The sequence below is a fragment of the Pongo abelii genome, chromosome 5 (genome assembly GCF_028885655.2).
Source record: "Pongo abelii isolate AG06213 chromosome 5, NHGRI_mPonAbe1-v2.0_pri, whole genome shotgun sequence".
Classification (NCBI taxonomy): Eukaryota; Metazoa; Chordata; class Mammalia; order Primates; family Hominidae; genus Pongo; species Pongo abelii.
In genome coordinates, this window is record NC_071990.2 from 119548460 (window position 1) to 119570749 (window position 22290).

At 38.5% G+C, this 22290-nt stretch overlaps 1 protein-coding gene and 1 long non-coding RNA gene across 4 annotated transcripts in view; one reads left to right on the top strand and one right to left on the bottom strand.

Moving 5' to 3' along the window:
- The window catches only part of LOC134761549 (uncharacterized), a 42874-nt gene extending 28525 nt beyond the window's left edge, over nt 1-14349 (bottom strand). The window contains exon 1 of the long non-coding RNA XR_010140331.1: nt 14285-14349. This is a non-coding gene — a long non-coding RNA (uncharacterized LOC134761549). The remainder of the gene's footprint in view (nt 1-14284) is intronic.
- SLC35F1 (solute carrier family 35 member F1) overlaps nt 1-21656 on the top strand; it is a 415003-nt gene extending 393347 nt beyond the window's left edge. For 2 of the 3 annotated variants that reach the window (XM_024249202.3, XM_063724968.1), the window contains exon 8: nt 18055-21656. In XM_024249202.3, the coding sequence (XP_024104970.1) occupies nt 18055-18279 (225 nt within the window). In that variant the 3' untranslated portion in view covers nt 18280-21656. Of the gene's footprint in view, nt 1-5325; nt 15864-18054 lie in introns of those variants that run through there. The other variant, XM_054558780.2, reaches the window with a different exon arrangement.
- The last annotated feature ends 634 nt before the right edge of the window (nt 21657-22290 follow it).

The following is a 22290-nucleotide window of genomic DNA, read 5'->3' on the forward strand; positions in this document are numbered from 1 at the left end:
AAAAGAATTAGGGAAACTGGCATCTCTGAAGCTCAAAGCATTACACATGGAATACCAAAGTGAAAGAGCAATGAGCGTTTGACTTGGCTTTCCCCTGCACTGTAACAGTACAGCCCGTTTTGAGGCTTCGTCTTGCTGAATAAGTTAGGGTAAGTGTTGCTAGCTTCTAGCAGTGGGGAAGGGATGCATTTCCATGCAGCCATTCAGGAACCCAGGTGCCTTCCATTTTGTGGCTCTGCCATCCTCTAGTGCAGGAGTCAGAAAACCCTAACCTGTGAGCCACCCCCTATTTTAGTAAATAAAGTTCTATTGGAGCAGAGCCATGCCCATTTCTTCACATATTATCCATGGCTGCTTTTGTGCTACAATGACAGTGTTGAGTAGTTGTGACAGAGTATATGACCCATAAACCCAAAATACTTACTACGGTCTAGCTCCTTAAGAAGTCTGCCCATGCCTGGGCTAGGCACTTGGAGTCCTCTGTAAGACTCCTTCTTAGACAGCCTGGAGACTTTCATGGCTGTGTTTAGAGTGGTGTGTCTATAGCCCCTCCCATTCTCTTGGCCAAAACTCAGTCACATGGCCACACCTAATAATTGCAAGGGAGGCTGGAAAATGTAGTCAAGCTATGCAGGAAGAAAAGAAAATGGGTTTAGTGAACAAGTAGCTGGTCTCTGCTACTCTAGCAATTTCCATTTCCCAGAAATATGAGAAGGATTAGAGAAGTTGGGAATAAATGGTGAGGCGAGCCCAGAATTATAGCCAGAAGCCAAAGTTCCTTGTACATAAATCTATTCATGAACTCCAAATCACAAAACAAATATTTTGAGCTCACATCATCACGATAAGCTGTGAGGAAAGATTGAACGGGCTAGAGGTACTGCAGAAGTTTCAAATGGAAAGGATTGTGATTGGATTGGGGCATAACTAGGAAAAAAACAGCTAGTTGTCTCCCAGGACAATGCCTGGGATGTGTTTGTCACCAAAATGAACAGCCCGGCCATTCAGTCATATTCACAAGATTGAATGGCAACAATCTTGCCCATTCAGTCTCCTAATTTTGTCAGCAGACCTGTGTGGATCCATCTTCCATGGACCAGAATATTAATAAACCAAACTCATAGAAATCAGAGTATCAGTTTGTTAAGATGTAAAACAAAGATTGGCTCGAACATTAAAGGCTGAAGCAGAACCATTACTCTACACATCTCTAGGGGCCACCAAGGACTGAAGACTTTTTTTCAACTCTATATTTAAAGTGTTAAGAGTTGTGATTTACTCTCTTCCATGAAAGATGATTAACATTGTCCTCCCTCATTTCCTGACTTTTACTGTACTGTTTTTATATTATCAATATTTTAATAGTTAACTTCTGTAAATATAACCCCTATGGTTTTTAAACCATATTTCCACACTTACTACATTTGCTGTACCACCAGTCTCTGAAATATAGGTTCTTCTTTTCTGAATTTATTTTGATTAATCCCTTAGGAGGCTGGATTTCATCACTACTGGTATTGTCAAGAGGCAATACAGCTATGTATGGTTGTACAGGCTGTGCACAGTGCAATTTGACCATTTGTAGAGAATATGTTCCCTATCATGCGAAAGCAGATGGTCATCAAGTGTCTTGATTCACTGCGGAAGTGCTGTTGGGTTAGCAGTGAGTCTACCGGGAAATGTTCACAGGGGTTGCATTCCTAAGTCTTTACTTCTTTGAAAACATGTCTACTCTTTAAATTCAAAGGATAATTCTATCCTAAGTTGCATTTTTTTCTCAGAACTTATATATATATATGTTTATATATATACATATATACATATACATATATATACATATATATATACGCATATATATATGCGTATATATATATATGAGCACTGCATCCTGATATGGTTTGGACGTTTGTTCCCTCAAAATCTCATGTTGAAATGTAATCTGCAATGTTGGAGGTGGGGCCTTGTGGGAGGTGTTTGGGTCATGAGGGTGGATTCCTCGTGAATGGCTTGGTGCCATCTTCGTGGTAATGACTGCATGCTCTGTGAGTTCACATGAGATCTGGTTGTTTAAAAGAGTCTGGGACTTCCTCCCTGCTCTCTTGCTCCCTCTCTCATCATGTGACATGCCTGCACCTCCTTCAACTTCTGCCAAGATTGTAAATTTCCTGAGGCCCCCACCGGACGCAAAGCAAATGCTGGTGCCATGCTTATACAGCCTACAGAACCACAAGCCAAAATAAACTACTTTTATTTATAAATTATCCAGTCTCAGATATTCCTTTATAGCAATGCAAATGGACTAATACACAGCCAGTCCTTTTTCAATATCGTGAGTCACTGGATTTTATCATTTAAGGAGTTGTGTGACTTCCTTTTCAAAAATAGAGCTCACAAGTATTATATCTCAGGGTTCTCTTTGACAACATCTCTAATGTCTTTACATTCATAGGTCATCTTGACCTATGACCCATCCCACTATCAGGAGTATAACCCCCTTGTGACCTTATTTCCCCTTGAACTAGAGAAGTTCAATTGCTCCTCTAGTCCACCACAAATCCCCAGATAATGGCAAGCCCTGTGACTCTCTACCTCCCCAAGAATCTTAGGAAGTACATAATGGTTTCTATTCCTGACAATCGTTTCTTGACTGTTTTCTGAGTTCACCCAAACACCACTTCAATAAGTCCTCTCCGAATTGCAAAGTTTTCTGTTAATCTCCAGAGTCAGCCAACTCCACTTCTTTCCTCTGAATGACTTCTGGTAGGTAATGCTGGGTTAGCAACAATGCTGAGTCATGCTGGAATCTCCTAGACTCTCCCTTGACTAACATTTCAAAGTTTATGCCATATGATTAAACCCCTTTTCTTATTTGGTTGCTACCAAAAATTTGGCTGGTTTTGACTTTAGAGTTCATTCCGTTAAGCACTGCTCTCCTCTGACATCTTTACTCAGAAATACTTTTATTGGGCTGGGCATGGTGGCTCATGCTTGTAATGCCAGCACAATGGGAGGCCAAGGTGGGAAAATTGCTTGAGCCTAGGAGTTTGAGAACAGCCTGGGCAACATAGGGACACCTCATCTCTACAAACATATATATTTTTTAAGTTAGCCAGGCATGGTGGCATGCACCTGTGGTCCCAGATACTCGGGATGCTGAGGTGGGAGGATCACTACAGCCTGGGGGATCGAGGCTGCAGTGAGCCATGATCACACCACTGCACACCAGCCTAGGCAAACCGTGAGATCCTATCTCAAAAACAAAGAAACAAACAATAAAACCTTTTATTGGCATAGTCACATGCATACTTCCATATATAAACATTTAAGCAAGCATTTGTGTCCATAGAGACAAATCTGAAAGGATGTTTATGAAAATGTAAACGTTTCCAAGGGCAGGCAGAATGGCAGTGTTGTCATGAGTTGTTACAGCCCAGCTGTGAATTCCAGCTCCACTTCCTACCAACGAGTCCATAAATTTGTTGTGCCATGGCTCAGTTTGGCAGTCAGATGAAGCCTAGAGATCTGTTTTAATAATGTTTTAAAATGTCTAAAATAAAATATATGGGATTGCAAAACCAACTATATTAAAATAACATTATCAGAATATTTTAAAATGTGATGATATAGTAATATACAAATCACAAGATCTAGAAGCCGATCTATTAACTACTGTCATTTCAAAGCAGTGATTAGCATAAGAGATATTTGGAGAGATCTGCAGCGATTGTAATGCAAAGTAAAAATATACACTGTGTATGATTTATGTTGGTGGAAAAGGCTAAAGTGCTTCTAATACCACTGAAGCTCAATGCCTACATTTGCAATTGAAGAATTGCTAAATGTCAGTTAGAGGTCAGTGAAAATAAGGGTCCAGGTTTCTCATCCAGGCTCACAGACCCCATGAATTCTATACAGGGACCCCTGGTTAAGAATCCCTGAAACGACCAGTTACACAGCCTTGTGCAAAAGTTACATCTCTAAGCTATGGTTTTCCCCCCAAAGGGGGTCATAATAGTATCTCTCTCATAAGATTAATTGTGAGGCATAAATGAAATAGTACATGTAAATCATTTACTGCAATATCCAGCACAGTGAATATTCAACAAATAATGCTGTTATTAAGGCTGGTAGAATTGTTAGTACAATCAGCCCTCTGTATCCGTGGGTTCCACATCCACGGATTCAACCAACCGTGGATTGAAAATAATTAAGGGGAAAAAATTACATCTGTACTGAACCTTATACGACCATTTTTTTTCTTGTCATTATTCCCGAAAGATTACGAAAGAACAACTATTTACGTAGCATCTGTATTGTAGTGAGTATATTGTAGTGGGTATTATATGTAATCCAGAGCTGATTTAAAGTATACAGGAAGTCATATGCAAATACTACACCGTTTTATATGAAGGACTTGAGCATCTACAGATTTTGGTATCCAAGGAAGATTCTGGAACCAATTCCCCATGGATACTGAGTGATGACTATACTTATATTTCATGTTCTTCACACTTTTAAGTATTGCATAAATTATGTATTGCTAAAACACTATATGAATATTTGTTACTTTTACTTTTATAATCACAAAACAATAAACTTATTTTCAGTTTGAAAACAAAGCTAGCAATCCCCTTGAATAAGAAGGAACTCTAAATAGGAATCTTTGCCATTGAGAAAATGGATAAAATTATAACAGACACTGGTTAGAAGATTAAAATGGTTTATGGTCAGTTTTAATGGACAAATATGAACAAAAAAATCTAAGTTTTTCGTTGTTTCTGTTTTGACTATTTTTATATTTAAGAACTCTTCACTCATTAGATTGCTAAGTACTAACTTACAGTCATATGCCTAGTTTCCTTCTCGTTTGAATTATTTTAGAATAGAGTTTTATTTTTTAAATAAATACATTATAACCATTCTGTGAGGCCTAAGCTTTAGCAATGTGACTCAATTTAATTAGAATGTACATGTTGGTGACCACTTTCACACCCGGTTCCTTCTGGATGCTCATGAAACTAGACATTCCAGGTGCAGGGGTGTAGCTGTGTCCCATTGCTCTGTGGAGGTTTCCGTAGTTATGAATTGTACTGGTGTTTCCTTTGTGTTCCAACTAATTCCATCTTTAAATGAAAGGACTGGCTTTATGTTGGAGGTCAGGACTAAGTTCCAGGATGACAGAGACCTCGTAGGGCTCCTTCCCTGCTGGGCATTGTGTCTCTGGTGCTTACTGCAGAGCATGGCACAGTAGGTGTTTGGTAATTTTTTTTTAATGAAAGGTTTATTTTCACAGAAAACATTGAAGTTTAATCTTCCACTTTCTAGGCTGAACATTATCTAGAAATTTTCACGTTGGAAGTCAGAAGGCTTTTGATCAGTGTCAACTCTATGTCTCAAGTTGATGAAACCAGCTGAAGAACAAAAATTCAGATCCCACACAATAGTGAGCCACTGTTTTGATTCATTCTTTGATTCAATTGATAGATTGCTTAGGGAACATCTCAAGGGAACATGGAAATCAGAAAATCAGTTCAATACCATCGTAACTATAAGCAGCGTAAGGGGGGTATGGAGGAATGGAACTCACATTAAAGGCTGAACATTTGGTAAGAAATTTATTTGTAGAAAAAATAAATTTTAATATTATAGCTAATATTTAGAATAATTTTTCATATCAGCCCACATTAAATTGTGAAATTAGTCATTACCACATACAATGTTTAGGCATCTATATTGGTAGCTGTAGATACAGATATATTGGTAGACCAACAGTCAGCAAACTTTTCCATGAAGGGGTGGATTATAAATATTTTAGGCTTTGCAGGCCATATGGTCTCCATCACAACTACACAACTGCCATGGACATGGCTGAGTTCCAATAAAACTTTATTCACAAAACCAGGTAGATGCCAGATTTGTTAGTTTTCTGACCCTTGATGTAGACTGTAACTGTCCTTGCAAACTTTTCTTTAGTCTTTGGCACCAGGAAACAAACATTTCCTCAACAAAGTGTGTCATTAATAAAGCTGCTTAAAGGTTGAAGCTGTACACAAAATGTTACAAACTTCTTTGCACTTCAAATGTGCAAACTTGTTTTCAAAGCCAATTGTAATTATTTCTACCCAGTTTTAAGTGAAGTACCTGCCCCCTCTTTGAGTTCTTGGTGGCATCTAAGGCCGTATCTACTAGTTTTATTATAAGGATATCTGTAGCATACACACAATGCTGTAAAATATCTTCAGTTTAATAGTTTATGGTTTTCATTACTTACAAGGAATGAGTGGGTACCAATGCAAACCAGTAGCCCTGAGCTAAGATGTGTGAGAGAAGGAATGTTAAAGCAATAGCTTATAAAGAACAGTGAACTATTTGGGAAGGAAAAGCATGGGAGACAGGGAGAGCATTCTAAACTGATTTCATACATATAGTGCACCCCAGGAGAAACCATTTCAGGAAGTAACAATAATATTATCAAATTAACTTTTCCCAGAATCATATGTCCAGAGAAAAGAGACCAGTATACACAGAGGCTAATTTTACAGCAAAGAAGTCCTTTCCAAGTTACGGGTCTTTTTACAGCTTGATGATGTCTCACCATGCCCATTTTCCTCAAAAATACATAGACACATATAGATGGTTATGAATATATTGGTTTATGAATGTCAAACTTAGGGAACTCCTCTAGATTTTGAGGACAAAAATTTGTTTATATAATAATAGCATAACTCAAAGTTCACTTTGTTTTCAAGTCTTAAGACATTAGACAAGTTAATTTTTGTAATATTAATAGGTATAAAGTTTAATTTTAGAAAGGAAAAGGAACTAGCAATGTTATTGAATGTCTCAGTTACATTTTTTCCTATTACCCCATGGATTTCAAGGACTATACAGTACTGTGAAAATTCAATAATAATGACATTGTTAAGTTTTAGTATGGAATAACCCAAAACTGAGCCCAATGCCCATACGTCTCCATGATATTCTGGAATTTAAAGGTGAATATTGAAGGCTATTTGCGAGAAGGTAGCAACTGTTTATCAGGAACCAAACAGCTTATTTAGGAAAAAAAAAACCATTAAGCCCATAATATGATTTCTTTTTTGACAGCTGCCATTTCATAATATTCTTTACAAATAACTTACTCATCCACTTATTTCATTTCTTTGTCTTTCCTGCCACCACCAGGTACATGAAAGAAAAAGAAATATAGAATTCCAATACTGATACAAGGGAGCTCATTTTTCATTTTGTCAAGGGGTTTCCTCCTTCCCACAGCCATGATAGTATTTCCTGATGATTGTTCATTGCTATAAATTGAAAAAGAACAGCTTCCAAGTTTATCAATAATCCATTAAGGGTGTTCCAACAGAAGTTGAATTAAAGTTGAGTCCTTCCCCTATGCAAAAGAAAGATAGATTGCCCTTAGAAGCTTGAGTATAGGGAATGGAAGAAACAAAAAGAATTACTACTTTGTAATGCAGCTAACAAAGTAATTAGGACAGAGGGAAGAGAATTGGGCCAAGGGTCAAGGCCTTTGGGCACTGTGTAAGCTGTCACTACAAGATCTGAGACCTAAGTGCACTGCTAAACCTCCTAGTACCTACTAAACCTCCTCACACCTCCACCTTCCTTAGCATCAAGATGCTTATCATGGTACTCTATGCTTCTCTGAGGGGTTGGCGTTTTAAAAATGAAATGATATATACAAAAATACTTCGGAAGCAGTAGACTGTAGCTTTGTTTGCTAAGATGATCATACCTAATTTAGAGTTGTTATTCATTATGCTTTCCCGAATATTGTTTTCACAGAATAAGAGAGAGCAAGCTCTCTGGTGTCTCTACTTAAAAGGACACCAATCCTATCGGACCATGGTCCCACCCTTATGATTTCATTTAACCTTAATTACTTCCTTAAAGGCCCTGTCTCCAAGTACAACCATATTGGGGGTTAGGCCTCAACATATGAATTTTGGAGAGACACAATGTAGTCCATAGCATCAAGGATAATCTCTCATCTCAAGATACTCAATTTAATCACATCTGCAAACACTCTTTTTCCAAATATTGTAATGTGTATAGGCTCCAGGGATTAAGATGTGGATGTCTTTTGGTGGACTGTTTTTCAGCCTACCACACGAAGGAAGTAAAGTGAATTGCTAGAGTTACTCATATATGCTCATGGGTGCTCAAACATGATTTATGCCAATGCAGAGTAGTTGCTCAAAATTGATAAACAATGTAAACAGAATAGAAAATTATGAGGATTCCTGTGATTTATGTAATTATGCATTATTAAAAATATCTCACTTGGGAGGCTGAGGCAGGATTGCTTGAGAACAAGAGTTTGAGGCTATAGTGTGTGATCATCTCACTTGTGAATAGCCACTGCATTCCAGCTTGGGCAACATAGTAAGACTTCGTCTCTTAAAAAAAAAAAAAAAAAGAAAGAAAAGAGAAGAAGAAAGAAAGAAGGAAAAGAAATCTTGAAATAAACAGGTCCAAACACGGAGTCTATAAGCCAGAGGTTGATTATTTGCACTGACGAAAATGCCTTCTATTCCAGATGAGTTGATTGTTCTGTTCTTTTTTTAAATAGCCAGTTCCATAAATGCATTTGCAATTCAAATTGATTTGTGGTGAACTTTTCAGAAAGGCATCTGAGGAAGATTTTTATACCAATCTTGGCTTTAGAATTTACTCTTTGTGATGTAAGGATAACAATCACTGACATTTGTTTAACATTTAGTATGTGGCAAGCACTATACCAAGAGTTTTATATTGCATCTCATTCGATGCTCACAATGATTCCATATAGCAGGTGCTATTATTGTCCTTAGTTAACTGATGAGTGGCCTGAGGCTTGGAGATGTAGGGAACTTGTCCAAGACACAGCAAGGAAGAGGCAAACAGGAATGTAAATCCCATGATTTTGATTCTAGAGCTCATGTCATGAAACACCACTTGATATTCCCTGAAAAATATCATTAAACATTGCACTTCTAAAACTTACACAGAAAGAAATTGTTACAAGTTTACATCACAGTCAAAGATCTTTAGTGTCACAGATTGTCATTATATTAGCAGAGAAACAGAATCAACAGGAATGTGTGTGTGTGTGTGTGTGTTCAGAGAGAAAGAGAGATTGATTGATTTTAAGGAATTGATTCAGGCCATTGAGGGCTGACAAGTCCAAAATCCACAAGGAAGACCAGCGGGATAGAAATCCAGGAAAGAGTTGTCTGAAGGCAATCTGGAGGTACAATTTCCTCTTCCTGGGGGGCCCTCAGTCTTTTTTTTTAAGACCTTCAACTGATTGGGTGAGGCTCACCCCACCCACATTATGGAGGGTAATCTGCTTTACTCAAAGTCTACTGACTTAAATGTCAATCTCATTTTTAAAATACATTCACAGAAACATCTGTTTTGTCCAATACCTAGGTACTGTGTCCCAGCCAAGTTGACTCATTAAATTAACCATCACAAGTCCATCCCTTTTCAACTTGGCATCAATTACACATGTCTTTTAAATAATACTTAATATCTAAATAAAGACATAATAATAAGGTGGTATTTTTGCCTAACATGATATGACTATCCTGCATACAATTAGGAAACACACTAACCCTTGCCTTACAAGCAGATGCAAAGTCCTTAGATGATGATGTTCACTCTTTTCCTTCATATCCTTTAATATTATGATATAAAGTCAACGCTATATAATGTTATCTTATGTTATATAATAAAGAGACAAGGGTAGGAAGAAAACAAATATATTTGCTATATATACACACACATAAGTGTGTTCATAACAAGGAAGAACTATTTATGACAATTACGGTCCTCATTTCTGTAACTGGTCACATGGTTGCAGCTGGTATGTTCTTCCACTATGGTTTCTGAGTTCCCTGGTCATGGTTATTTACCTCGTGGAGTAACTCCAAACCTTCATTTCTGAAGGGTCAGGGACACTAATAGTACTGCCTGGATTGATTTATTGTAGTTTCTATTGACTTTTATCATAGGTCATGATAATCCTAAGAGATGCCCTAAAGGATCTCCTCCTATATGCCAGACAGGCTCTTCCTTACTTCCCTGGTAAAGTAATCGTCCAGTTTCCCCTTGGTAATTAAGTTCAGCCACGCAGCCAGAACTGAAACTCCCTTCTTTGCCTATTGTTTCAGAAGCATGAGGAGCCCAAAATGGCCAGGTGGCAGCCTTAACTTTCAGTGCATGGAATCTTTGTTCTGTCTTCTGGCAGAAGCGTTCTTCTCTCTGACCCTAAAATTTTAAGATCAACAGAGCAAAGGTTGCAGTGACAGGAAGCAAAAATTTTGCTAGTGGCTAACAGGGCTAATAGAAAATGATGACACTTCCATTTCCACCCCTTGATTCCATTGTAATGGGGCAGGAGTCTCTGGGATCTGTTGAGCTGCTACACTACCACTTCTACAAACTCAGTATTTTTCCCTGGCTTTAAAATTCAGTCTCTTACAAAACTGCTCTAGCCCAGCATGTACCTCTGTGTTTTGCAGAGGGAAAGTAGATGTCTTATGATGCAAAAGTCCAAACGGAGTGAAGGCCACTGCTCAGTGTGCCTCCCACACAAATGTAATGTCTTTTTGACTACTGATAATAAGAACGATGCATGGGAAGGTGACATAAATGAGCCATTGAATGGCCTTTGTTGTAACTGAGCCTATAATTAAACATTCCCACAGAGTAAGCCCCTCTGTTCCAGTTCTGGCTTGGCTATTATGGCCTCTCTTTTTTACTGGAATGCAGAAAATGGAAATCTGTGTGAACAAGGATTTCTATCAGTTCATCAGACCAAGTGAAAGTGTCTGTTTGTCATATGAAAGATAATGGCAGAAATCCATTTTTAGCTCCCGATTGCTGTATTCATGTGTGAAATTACCCACAGGGGAAGATATTTGCCTATAAAAGAACTCTTATTGGCCTTAGATGTGATTGGCTGCACAAATTATACTGCCAAATGGATTGGTTTTGCAAACTAAACAGAAGGCCTCATAAACCAAACTGGGATTGCAGCTCAGAGCACAGCCTTGCCCTGAGTGATGGTGTAGGCACACAGAGGCAAGGGCCCTGGTTGCTACTTCTCTTTGCTTTAACAACACAATGCTTGGAGAATAAATCATTTCCCAAGTATTTAAATCTTAGCAATGATTTGGTTTTCTGATACGAATACAGAATCCATTTGGCATTCTGACTAAGGCACTCATTTGTTTATTTTTGTCTTGATTAAATTAACATGAATTGAGATTCAAATGCTCAAATTGGAGAAAGAATGGGAGGCAGGGGTTTGTGGAGGTCATTATTCTTAGTCTCTAAAGACAACTGATTTTGGTATTTGTCAGTAGATTGTGTAGCTTTCCCATGTTTAATATTTTGCATTGAATGACCTAGAAGAGCAAAATATCACAATATTTAACCAGAAAGATTTAGTCCTTTTTTTTCCTAACAAAAAAGGCAGTAAGGAAAAAAAGAAAAAGAGGAGAAATAAGGGACATGAGAATAGGAGACAGAGCAATAATTGAGGAGTTTGAAAGTATTTGAAAAAGCTCTGGTCTCTTCTGGCAATTTATTTCTAGTTCAGTAAACCCAGAAGCCGAACTTTTGCATTTTTAATGCACTTCATAATAATAAAAATGATCTTGTTAGTCTAGTGCAGAGCCAAAATTAGGAGGTCAGGCATCAACTTGTTTGTGTTCGTTTTTCCATGGAGCCAGGTTCGTCTAGTTGTCTTGGCCTGAATAGCAATTGGCTCGGGCCCAGTGGCAATAGATCAGGACCTGGCAGAGCTTTTCGTCCCAGGGTCTTACCGTTACAGGCCACAGCTTACAGCATGCTCAGCACTGACCAACAGCCTTTCGTCCTGCACCAAACAATTGTGCCCAAGCTCCAGGTATGGTCCTCAGCCCTCTGAGAAGCACAGGACTGCCAAGAGTTGAGCTGTATTGTCAATGCTGAATTGTCCTCTCCCTCCCTATAAGGACACGCGGAGGGTTGGCTTCATTTCTTCGAAGATAGTTGCCAAAAGGTCCACCCTTTAATTCACATATAAAGTGGGACTCCCCTTTTAGTTATTCTTCACTATAGCAGCATTACATTGAATGAATGATTTACTCTTAATTCACATGTTACTTTCATTTAGTCACTGATGGATCTTTATAACTACTCTGGTACCCAGGACCGCCAAACTGGTAATCTGCTTCCAATTTAAACAGAGTTGGGCTTATTTATTCCTTCTTGATCCAGAAGTTATGGTTAGTGTGCAAGGTGATTTATTTTCATGTGTGCATTTTATTTCACAGAGTAAAGAAGTAAAGGACACTTTGTCTTACATGGCAAAGAATAAGCAGGACAGTTTTCACAAACTTAATTAAAAGTCTCATTTTTCCCAGGAATAATGTGCCTGTTGAAATTAACAGACCAATCTCTCTACATGGAAATTCTCCCTACTAGCTCCAAAACTCACATTTTCTGGGCTGTGCTACATAACCTTGAGAATGACCAATCACTGCCAGGTATTTTTCTGCTTACCCATGGTTGCATCAATTTTGAAGCAACTGTTAAATTTGCAGATTCCAAGACTCTACCCTTTATAGATGTTTTCTGCCTAAGAGTTAAAAATATGGGAAAGTTTAATTACATCTGTATCTTTTTAAAATAATAAACTGAATAACAACTAGAAAGCACATGGTTATTATGGCCACCTTATGGCCACATATCCTTCATATATGCGAAATACCTTTTCATCAGAAGTCATGTCTAATAACACTTAGAAATATCCTTGTATTCATTTCTGTGCAGCCCCTTATGCAGTTCATGAACGAGTTTCAACTCTTGCCATTATCATGTTTCCAAGTAGTACATCTGTTTCAATGGCAGGCTTATATCCAATAGAGCCCCAAAAGGTAACATGTCTTTTGAAGTTTAACAATAATAGCACCCTTGAGCTATGGTGTGAAATATTTGGTGTTTGCTTCCTCCACTCATCATAGATAGCCTTGGGAACATCTGAGGGCTTGAAAGCATTGGCCTTAGCTCATGTGTGGTACATGAGAAGCCATCAGGGGCAGTGTTCTCTCAGGCTACTCACAGTGCTCAAGGAAAACAAGCATTCATTATAGGAATGCAATTTCAGAAGGCAGATGGTATCAGGTCACCAGAAGGGGACTGTAGATGTGTGTGTGTGTGTGTGTGTGTGTGTGTGTGTGTGTGTGTATTTTTTTTTAAGAGACAGCTTACCCAGGTGTAGTGTAGTGTCAGGACCATAGCTCACTGCAGCCTCAAACTCCTGCCTCAGCCTCCTGAGTAGCTAGGACTACAGGCATGCATTACCACACCAGGCTAGGAGCCTTAAAAAGCTGTATTACACAGAGACATATGCTTAAAGGGACTCTTTAAGATACACTTCCCAGGGAAAAAGGAAAAAACCAGGCCCACCATATAGAAGTAGTTGGTACATGCATTCAATAAAAGTAGAGCTGAAACCAAAAGTCCACTTTGTGCCTCTCTAGGGATCACCCATGTTCTCCTCTGCTGACCTCTGTCATGTTTTCATTCAAGCTAGAAAAAGAAAGTTGCCCTTGAAGCATTGCCCTCTTCTTCACATAGTCTAGTTGATGTATTTATAAACGTACTTTGAAATGACTTTCAAACCACATGGTTTTCTACTTGTATAGATTTAGGTCCATTGAAGTCATTAGTTTATTAAAATTCATCTTAGAAGTTAAATGCCAAAAATAAAATGAAAATTTGGTCTGTGATGTGCTGAATGCCACATCAACCAAATAGCAATCAAACTGACAGGCCAGCTTTCTTTCTAAGAGCTAGGTTTAACTCTGTTTGGAAGTTAAAGAGCTTTGTACAGGCTTATTATCCGTCCTCCAAGCCACCTCTTCCTGTATAATAGCTTGTGTCTCAGTCAGATTGTTTTAAGCAGCACTCGGGGATTTTCAGTATGTACAGTGAGTGCCTTCTGACCTGTGTTCTCAAAGAGACTCATGAAGGTGGAAAAAGACAGCAGCAAAGTAAGCAGTGTCTGCAGTATGATCATGTTAATACAGGATGTATCCTTTCTCAGATTCCTAAAGCTTCCAGTTAGATAAAATGCAGGAAAAACTATGTCTGCAGCACAGAACAAACAGCATATTCTGATGGCTACAGTTTGCAAAGGAGAAGACCTCCAAGTACACTTTGGACAGCAAGCAGCCCCTGCTCTCCAATGGAGACAGCCACCTTCTGCCTGAGCTTCCCTTACCTGTAACTCAGAGACAGCTTTCAGTCCTCATGTAGCATTCCAGAGAAGTTCCTGATGTCTTTCCTTGGGGAGATAGAAATAAGTATTTCTTTGCAGTTAGTAAGTTAAGTAGCCTAGGTTGTACAATATTTTTGTCTGGTTGATTGGTTTTTGAAATGAATGCTCTACAAGATAAGTGCACCATCCAGAATAGGGGATCATTCTATTAGCCCTGATTCAATTTTCTTTTTCTTAATTAAGCTAAAAAGAAGGAAAAATAAAACATTTTTTTACTTTTATTTTTTAAAAAATCAAACCTTTCTGTCAACATTTGTGACATTCAGCATTTATCCTGATTAATCATAATGCTTGCTTGACTGCTGTCTTTTTGGACTTGTATTTAAAATGAAAACTTTCTCTACCGTTTATTAATAAAGCCTCTTGGGCGACTTCCAAGATACTTCCATCATATAAAATCCCATGCTATCTATCTTTGGAGCTATTTTTTGACTAAATTCCATATGAATTAAATAGAAGTGCATTAAAAATAAACTATGTGTTATTATGCTAAAGCTGTATCCCAAGAAAACAATTCTGTAAGGAATTCAACCTGATGGTTCTATGTCCAAAAAAGGGATGATCCTTTAAGCAGTACATTACAATAGCGAGGGCATTAGCTTTACAAAATTTAACAGTATATTCTTTGTCATATTGATCAAGTCTAAAATCATAAATGGAGAGGAATCCAATCCTTCTACCTGGATACTCTGTATCCAATCCTTTCCTGTCTCTACCACTACATTATTTCAATTGCCAAATCCTGCCCACCCCAAGTTTATGACATCTCCTATGCCAATCCACTGATCAGCAGCCCTGAGTCTTCTTTCCAGACTCTAGCTTTCTTCATTGTCTCTTCCAATTCATTGTCCTATCACACTCCTCTGACTGACCCCAGGTTTGAAGATGATTTTTGGAGTCAGTGATTGTAGATTCATACTATGACTTCCTTCTTAATGGGTTTTTGTTGAGCATTTTATGTACTAGAAAGGCACTGCATTATCTAGTTTAAAGCTAAAAAGTTTGAACTACTCCACTGGTACAGGCTGATTTTTTATTATGTTTCTTTCTTTAGTCTGAAATTTCTCCATTATTCATTCAAGATAAAAAAAATTAGCAGATAATACTTAGTAAATGTCTACATGGTGCCAGGCTCTGTACTTGACATTGGTCAAACAAGACACAACCTCATAATCAAGAGACTATTGAAAAAAGACAATTTAGGCCAGGTGCGATGGCCCACGCCTGTAATCCTAACACTTTGGGAGGCCAAGGCAGGTGGACAGCTTCAGCCCAAGAATTCGAGACCAGCCTGAGCAACGTGGCAAAATCCTTGTCTCTACAAAAAATACAAAAATTAGCCATGCACGGTGGTAGGCACCTGTAGTCCCAGCTACTCGGGAAGCTGAGGTGGGAGGATCACATGATCCCGGAAGATTGACGTTGCGGTAAACCATGATTGTGCCACTGCATCCAGCCTAGGGTGACAGAGGTGAAACCCTGTCTCAAGAAAAAAAAAAAAAAAAGACAATTTAATCAATGACTATATCAGATTATTGTAAGATATATCAGTATTACTGTGATAAAATAAGTGCTATAGTAATAACAAAAACAATAATAAGAATGAAGCTAATGTGAATTGAATGTTTACAGCAAGATAGGAACTATGATAAGTGTTCTACATGCCTTATCTAATTTAATCTTTTAACCACCCTATAGTAGGTGTGCTTTACTGAGAAGGAAGCTTGGACCTGGAAAGGTTAAGAAGTGTGTCCAGAATTGCAGCTAGAATGCAGTAGAGCTGAGATTTGAAGCCAGCTTGGTGGTTAGAATGCAGTGATAACTATAAAGCGCTCATTCTTCATCTCTCTACCTCCATATGCTGCAGTAGAGGCAGGTTCACACCTAAGGCCCTTTGCTTGAAACTAGAGATGTATGGGTGGAGTTTTGAAAGTGAAAGTAATTAATAAAATATTTGAAATGATGGTAATGTTAGGAACAGACCTATTTCATTCACTGAAGTTTAAGGTAAAGGGTGAAGCTCCTGAATAGAGAATTTCAGGAAGCAAGTTTGAGTGTAAATAGGTTTTCTGAGATCATACAGGACTGTACTGTTAGTGGTCTTCTTTTTATACCATTTTAGTTTACAAATTTATGAATCAAAGAATGAGGCACGTTTATTTTCATTGGGAAAAGTGAATTATGTCAAGTTAATTAAGGGAAGCTGTTACAAGCTGAGTCTAGTACATAAATCCCTCTGAAGTAGGGTTATCGTATGGTTTCAATGTGAAAAATAAAGGAATTGAGGGACTGGGTGTGGAGTGTTCTAGAAAGAAAATCAGAAAATCATCTTTAGTCTTAGCTCCCTCACTACTGCAAAAAGAAAGAAGAAAAAAAACGCTGTAGCAGGGACATTTAGCCGCAGGGATACCTTTTTTATGAGCCATTTTCGAGACTCCCTTTCCTATTATTGAACTACAGTTAGAGCCATCTTTCAGCTTTGTACTATAGCCTTGTAACTTACTTCATAGAATCTCTGGGTCATTTTCCTGTTTTCCTTTCTTCCAACTTCCAATTAATTTTTGTCTTTTTAGCAGTTTTTAGTTCCTTCAGTATTAGCATTAAGGACAACAGAATTGATCCTTTTTTCCCCATGGACGCAGGATGTGGTCAAGACTGGGATATTAGCTATTGATTGAAATGAGATTTGGCATGCTGTAAGTGCATTGTGTTGTTTTTGTCTATCTGTACCTGTTTGGCCACTGAGACAATGAAGTCCTAAATGGTAGGCATCAACATATTTTTCATTTCTCTTTCTCCAGTGTATAGTTCAATGTCTGATATAGAGAAGGCATATAAGAAACTATTCATTTAATGAAGGAGTGAATGAAAGAATGAATGAACGAAACACCAGAAATGGCAATACTCATATTGTTACCATACTCTTTCCCCAGTAACTACTTCCAGTGTAACTATTCAAGAAGGTCCAGAAGTCATAATTTTCCAAAAACATATGTAAATTCTTGCGACTTGTATAAACCAGTATTTTCTCTCCCTCTCCCCGCAAACTCTATGAATTGTCAAGCAAGTAGATTAGGAAGCAGAATGTTGTATATACAGTCCTGCTTGGTTTTGTTTATAGATTAGTGGGGCAGGAATGGAATGTTATACTATTTCTTTCTGTCCAAGGATAATCTAATCTTGCAAAGACATTTACCAAAGTCAGTAACAATTCGTCCTAGGAAGACAAATAGTGTCTGAATTGGATTAAGGTGAAACGAGAATGCCCTGATGCAGCTGTCAGTGAGCGGTTTGCCGTTTATGGCTTCATTACAACCCTAAAGGAGATATCTGTATTTCTCTAAGTTTAATGAAGCCACAAACAACCAACTTTTTATTGAGTGATACTGGAGATTTTTTGCTTTTAACTTGATGAATTTTAATTTGTGCTTAACTAGTTCTTGCACCATACCAGATCCTCAGATTGGCACTTTAGAGATGATTAGCTAAGTGTTCCTCTGTGTTAGCCACAGGGTCTAGGAAAGAGAAGGGGAATCAATAGGACCAAGCCAGTTTAAGATGAGAAAATTCATTCTCCATCAAGGGTATTGGCCAACTCATCTCGCTGCCTGTTCTGAGAGGAAGCAGCTCTGCTCACATCTCTCTGTGCCTCATTAATGTGTCAGTGGTTCTTCCCTGGCTGTCAAATGACTTTACTGTTGTGTTTTTTTTAGTTTTCAGGACTTTATCTCCTGTCTTTCTTCACCATCCTCATTGGGCTGGTGCTCTACTCCTCCACCTCCACCTACATAGCCCAGGACCCCCGAGTGTATAAGCAGTTCCGCAATCCTTCAGGACCTGTTGTGGACTTACCGACCACAGCTCAGGTGGAACCCTCAGTCACCTACACCAGCCTGGGCCAGGAGACCGAAGAGGAGCCTCATGTTCGTGTGGCCTAGGGTGAGGCCCGCCCTGCCCACTGAGGCCAACTCATTGGCCATGTTTTTGCCCATCATCTCTGTATTGTACATAGAGAAAGGTATTTACTAGGTGCAGTTTACACAGGTGGACTGCAAGGTAGCAAATACTCCGAAACCTTGTGAAAGGAACAAGCTCAACATCACTGGAGACACAGGCTCTAATCCACCTGACTTGGAAAGATGCCTAGCTAATGTGTATCCTGCTCACAACTCCCCTGCATTCATTACTGTGAAAATTTTTGAATCAAAAGCAAGTATTATTATGATTTGTATTGTTATTATCATTGTTACTGTTATTACACCAACTTTCAGGAGGATGTTTTGTACTCCTGATGGAAACTATTGCCAGACCCACATATAGTCAACATAAACCCCACTTTTCTATGGCAATTCACTTTTTAAGAGTCATACTTTATTTTTTTGCGCAGACTATATGAGTGATGCATGCCACAGGAGCTCCACCCCTGAGAAGTTTCCTTATCCTAGGGACCTGGTGGTTAATGGTTTCCTCTGTTACCTGTTGGATAGCCTGCTCAATAAGTATTTTGTGCTGTGACCTTTGTGGGGAGGGGCAACTGACCATATAATTCTCTATTCTAGGAATAGATATAAAAGAAACATTTTAGCCTTTTTATATTTCGATCTCTGATTACTCCAGGCCATTGCCTTTCTGTTGTGCCACGTGATTCTGCTAATCAAGTCCCTGTAATAACAGGATAAGGACTGTTCCATTTCTGTGGCTTTTGGGAGCCCCCAGAAATAATATCATTTGTGTTTAGGACAATATATAATTACAAAATCTTTCTGTCCCTCCCCGTAGCCTCTCTTCAAAAACTATGTTTTATTTTTTTTCCAGATTTCCTTAGTGATAATATGGAAATTAATCAAGGCACTGGAAAAAGCCATGGTCCTCTGCCCTTTTAATTCTGTGACACCTTTTTAAAAACACACCAGCATGGAAATTACCTTTATTGTGGAAAATCATTGGTTGTGCCACCTCCTAACAAAGTCAAGGTGCTGATGTGGAGCAGTCTTTGAAAATGGCTTCATTGAGCTGGCCACTTTGCAGTGGTAATGGTGTCATCATTGAAAAAGTCTGGCATTTTGGTCATATTTGGCATCCATTCAATAACAGATACATTGACACGACATTCTTTTTTTTTTGAGATGGAGTCTCACTCTGTCGCCCAGGCTGGAGTGTAGTGGCGCGATCTTGGCTCACTGCAACCTCCGCCTCAGGGATTCACGCCATTCTCCTGCCTCAGCCTCCCGAGTAGCTGGGACTACAGGCGCCTGCCACCACGCCCAGCTAATGTTTTGTATTTTTAGTAGAGACAGGGTTTCACCGTGTTAGCCAGGATGGTCTCGATCTCCTGACCTCATGATCCGCCCGCCTCGGCCTCCCAAACTGCTGGGATTACAGGCGTGAGCCACCGCACCCGGCCGACACGACATTCTTATGAACACAGAGAATACTGCAGGATCCTGATAAAACCTTGAGTGATATGTCACTAGTCTAATCTGTTGCCCTTAAAATATCCCTTTTTTCAAACACAGGAAATTAAGAAACACCACAGACCTCTATTATTTAGAATAGATTCTGTGTGTCAGTATGTGATGTACTCTTTTAGTTTGACTGACTTCAATACCATTCAAAAAGATCCTCAATGGAGTTACAGGGTTTATAGGGGAAAAATACATGTTTATGAGACATTGGGCAATTCAAATCAATATATGTTACACAAGCAAGCAAAGCAAAACCCATTGGTGTCTCTGGAAAGTAAAAGGACAGACTACAGTAGAAGGACTGATCCCAGAGTGCCTGTACAAGGCCTAAATCTGGCAGGCAAAAGCATCCCACACTGTCTGTGAGCACCCACAGGTAAGTGGACCTACCCTTGGAGATGGAGAAGAAAAATTATCTTCTCTGATATTCGGATGTAATGGTCATCCCAGTTCAGCCCCCAGGAAACATGTTTTATTTTCCATGGGGAAAATATCAGCGTTAAAGCTCTATCAAATCAAAACAACTTTGCCAACATTTTCTCTCTGCTACCTTTTAAACCAATTAAATACCTTTCTCTGAATATTTTGTCCATTCAGATCCGAAGACCTTTAAAGACTGTGGTTTTATTTTTGTGTTTACATTCCTTTGGTTTGAATAATTTGCTTGATTTATTGCATTTTTAGTATTTATTTTAAGCCAGATGTTTTCGTCTTTGATTCATTTTTATGACATTAATTTGTAGACACTTAGTAAAGTCTTATGATAAGCAAGTGGATGAAATTATCTCCAAGTCCACTCAGTAGACTGGAGTTTTTTAAAAATATAAATTTCCAAAAAGTTTGCAATCAACAGATGGCTAAAGGTTGCCATCTGAGTTATTTTATAGGATATTTTAATCGACTCCATTGTATGGAAACCAAGTGTGAATGTTAAGATGAATTCGCCGTATACCCTTTATCATTCAGTGTCCTTGTACTCAGACTTTCATGTCCCTGGGTGACCTCAATGTGTTGGTTTGTCTCCATTTAGAAAGGTTGATAATATATTGAATTGTTCAAGATCAGGAGTTCCAGACTGACCCTTCAGGAAAAAAAAAAAATTGCAAAGAACAAATTCTTTTTCTGTGTAAAAAACACTGATCCTTTGGGAATGGGGCGGGAAACGGGAGTAGGACAACATTAACTTTAGCTGTTTTAGTTTCTGAGATTTCATAACCTCAGTAGACACCAGCAAAATGTTCAGTTTTTAAGTCCACCACCAATCTCTCCTCAATGAATAAGACTTTAGCAATTTGTATAGAATTTGGTCAGGTAAGAGCAAACCACAATTCTCCTAAACCCTGCTAGAGATTAAGTGGTGGTTCTCACTTCCTCAATGAAAACTTGCACTGGGGACAGCACTTGCCTTGGTCAGACCTTCCCACATCTATATACTCTCAAATACATGACCAGGTGACCAAGCAATGGAAAAATTTGCACCACCATGTCCCATGAAATTGTTTCAATGTTTAGTTTAGATATTGCTAACTCGTGCTATTAACCTTTTGACAAGCGTGTAGTATTGTTTGGTTTGGGTTTCTTTTTGATTTATAACTATTTAGTAGTCCCCAGCTAGCTACCAGTACAGATTTTACCCCATGGGTAGGATTCTATTGTTAAGCCACATAACACAGCACACTAATTCTGACAACACTGCAAATGGAAAATACGAACCAAAAAAAATTTACACCGATAAGTTCAACAAACTGTCCATTTTTGATATTTGCATGCTCCCCTATGGACTGGCTGTGGCAATGTAATGCCTGTATAATGTTTTCAAATAAAAATAAATGCTTTATGAAAGCACCAAATTCTTGGTTTTCTTTTGTGTTTGTCTGCACTATGGCAACCATGCACGCAGCTCCCTTGGGATACTAGAAATAGCAACAAAAGTAGATAGCTGGGTACATGTCAAAGTAAAAACGAGAAAGAAAATATTTCCAAATTAGGAAAAGCACAATTGGTCTCAGAAGTATAGTTTCAAAAGCCAAATTAAACATGTTCATAGTTTGCAAAGTTAATTATTTATCTGGGTACATAAGAACACTCTGGGGCTTCAAGCCCACATTTAAAACACATTTAAGACAATATAAATTTACCCCCAAGAAACGGTTTCTCATAAAGAAGAAAGTTCTGTGTGTGCTGGCCTTGGCACACAACAGACTTAACGGATGAGCATTCTTCCAGAGTGCAACGTTTATAAAGCAGAGATTGCTCAGATTTCTGCTCAGAACTTACACAGCATCTTATAATCATCCCTCCTCCACTAACGGCTGTCACTCTGCAACCCCATAAGTACCTAGATTGTAAATACATTTACATGTTCTTAGTTTTTGCAGTCAGACCTCAAAAATTAAATGAGCCAAGAAGACTGTGTGTCTGAGTTATATATTAAGAATAATGTTTAAAGAAAAGCATTCATTTTTCAGGAAAAAAGGAATTGTA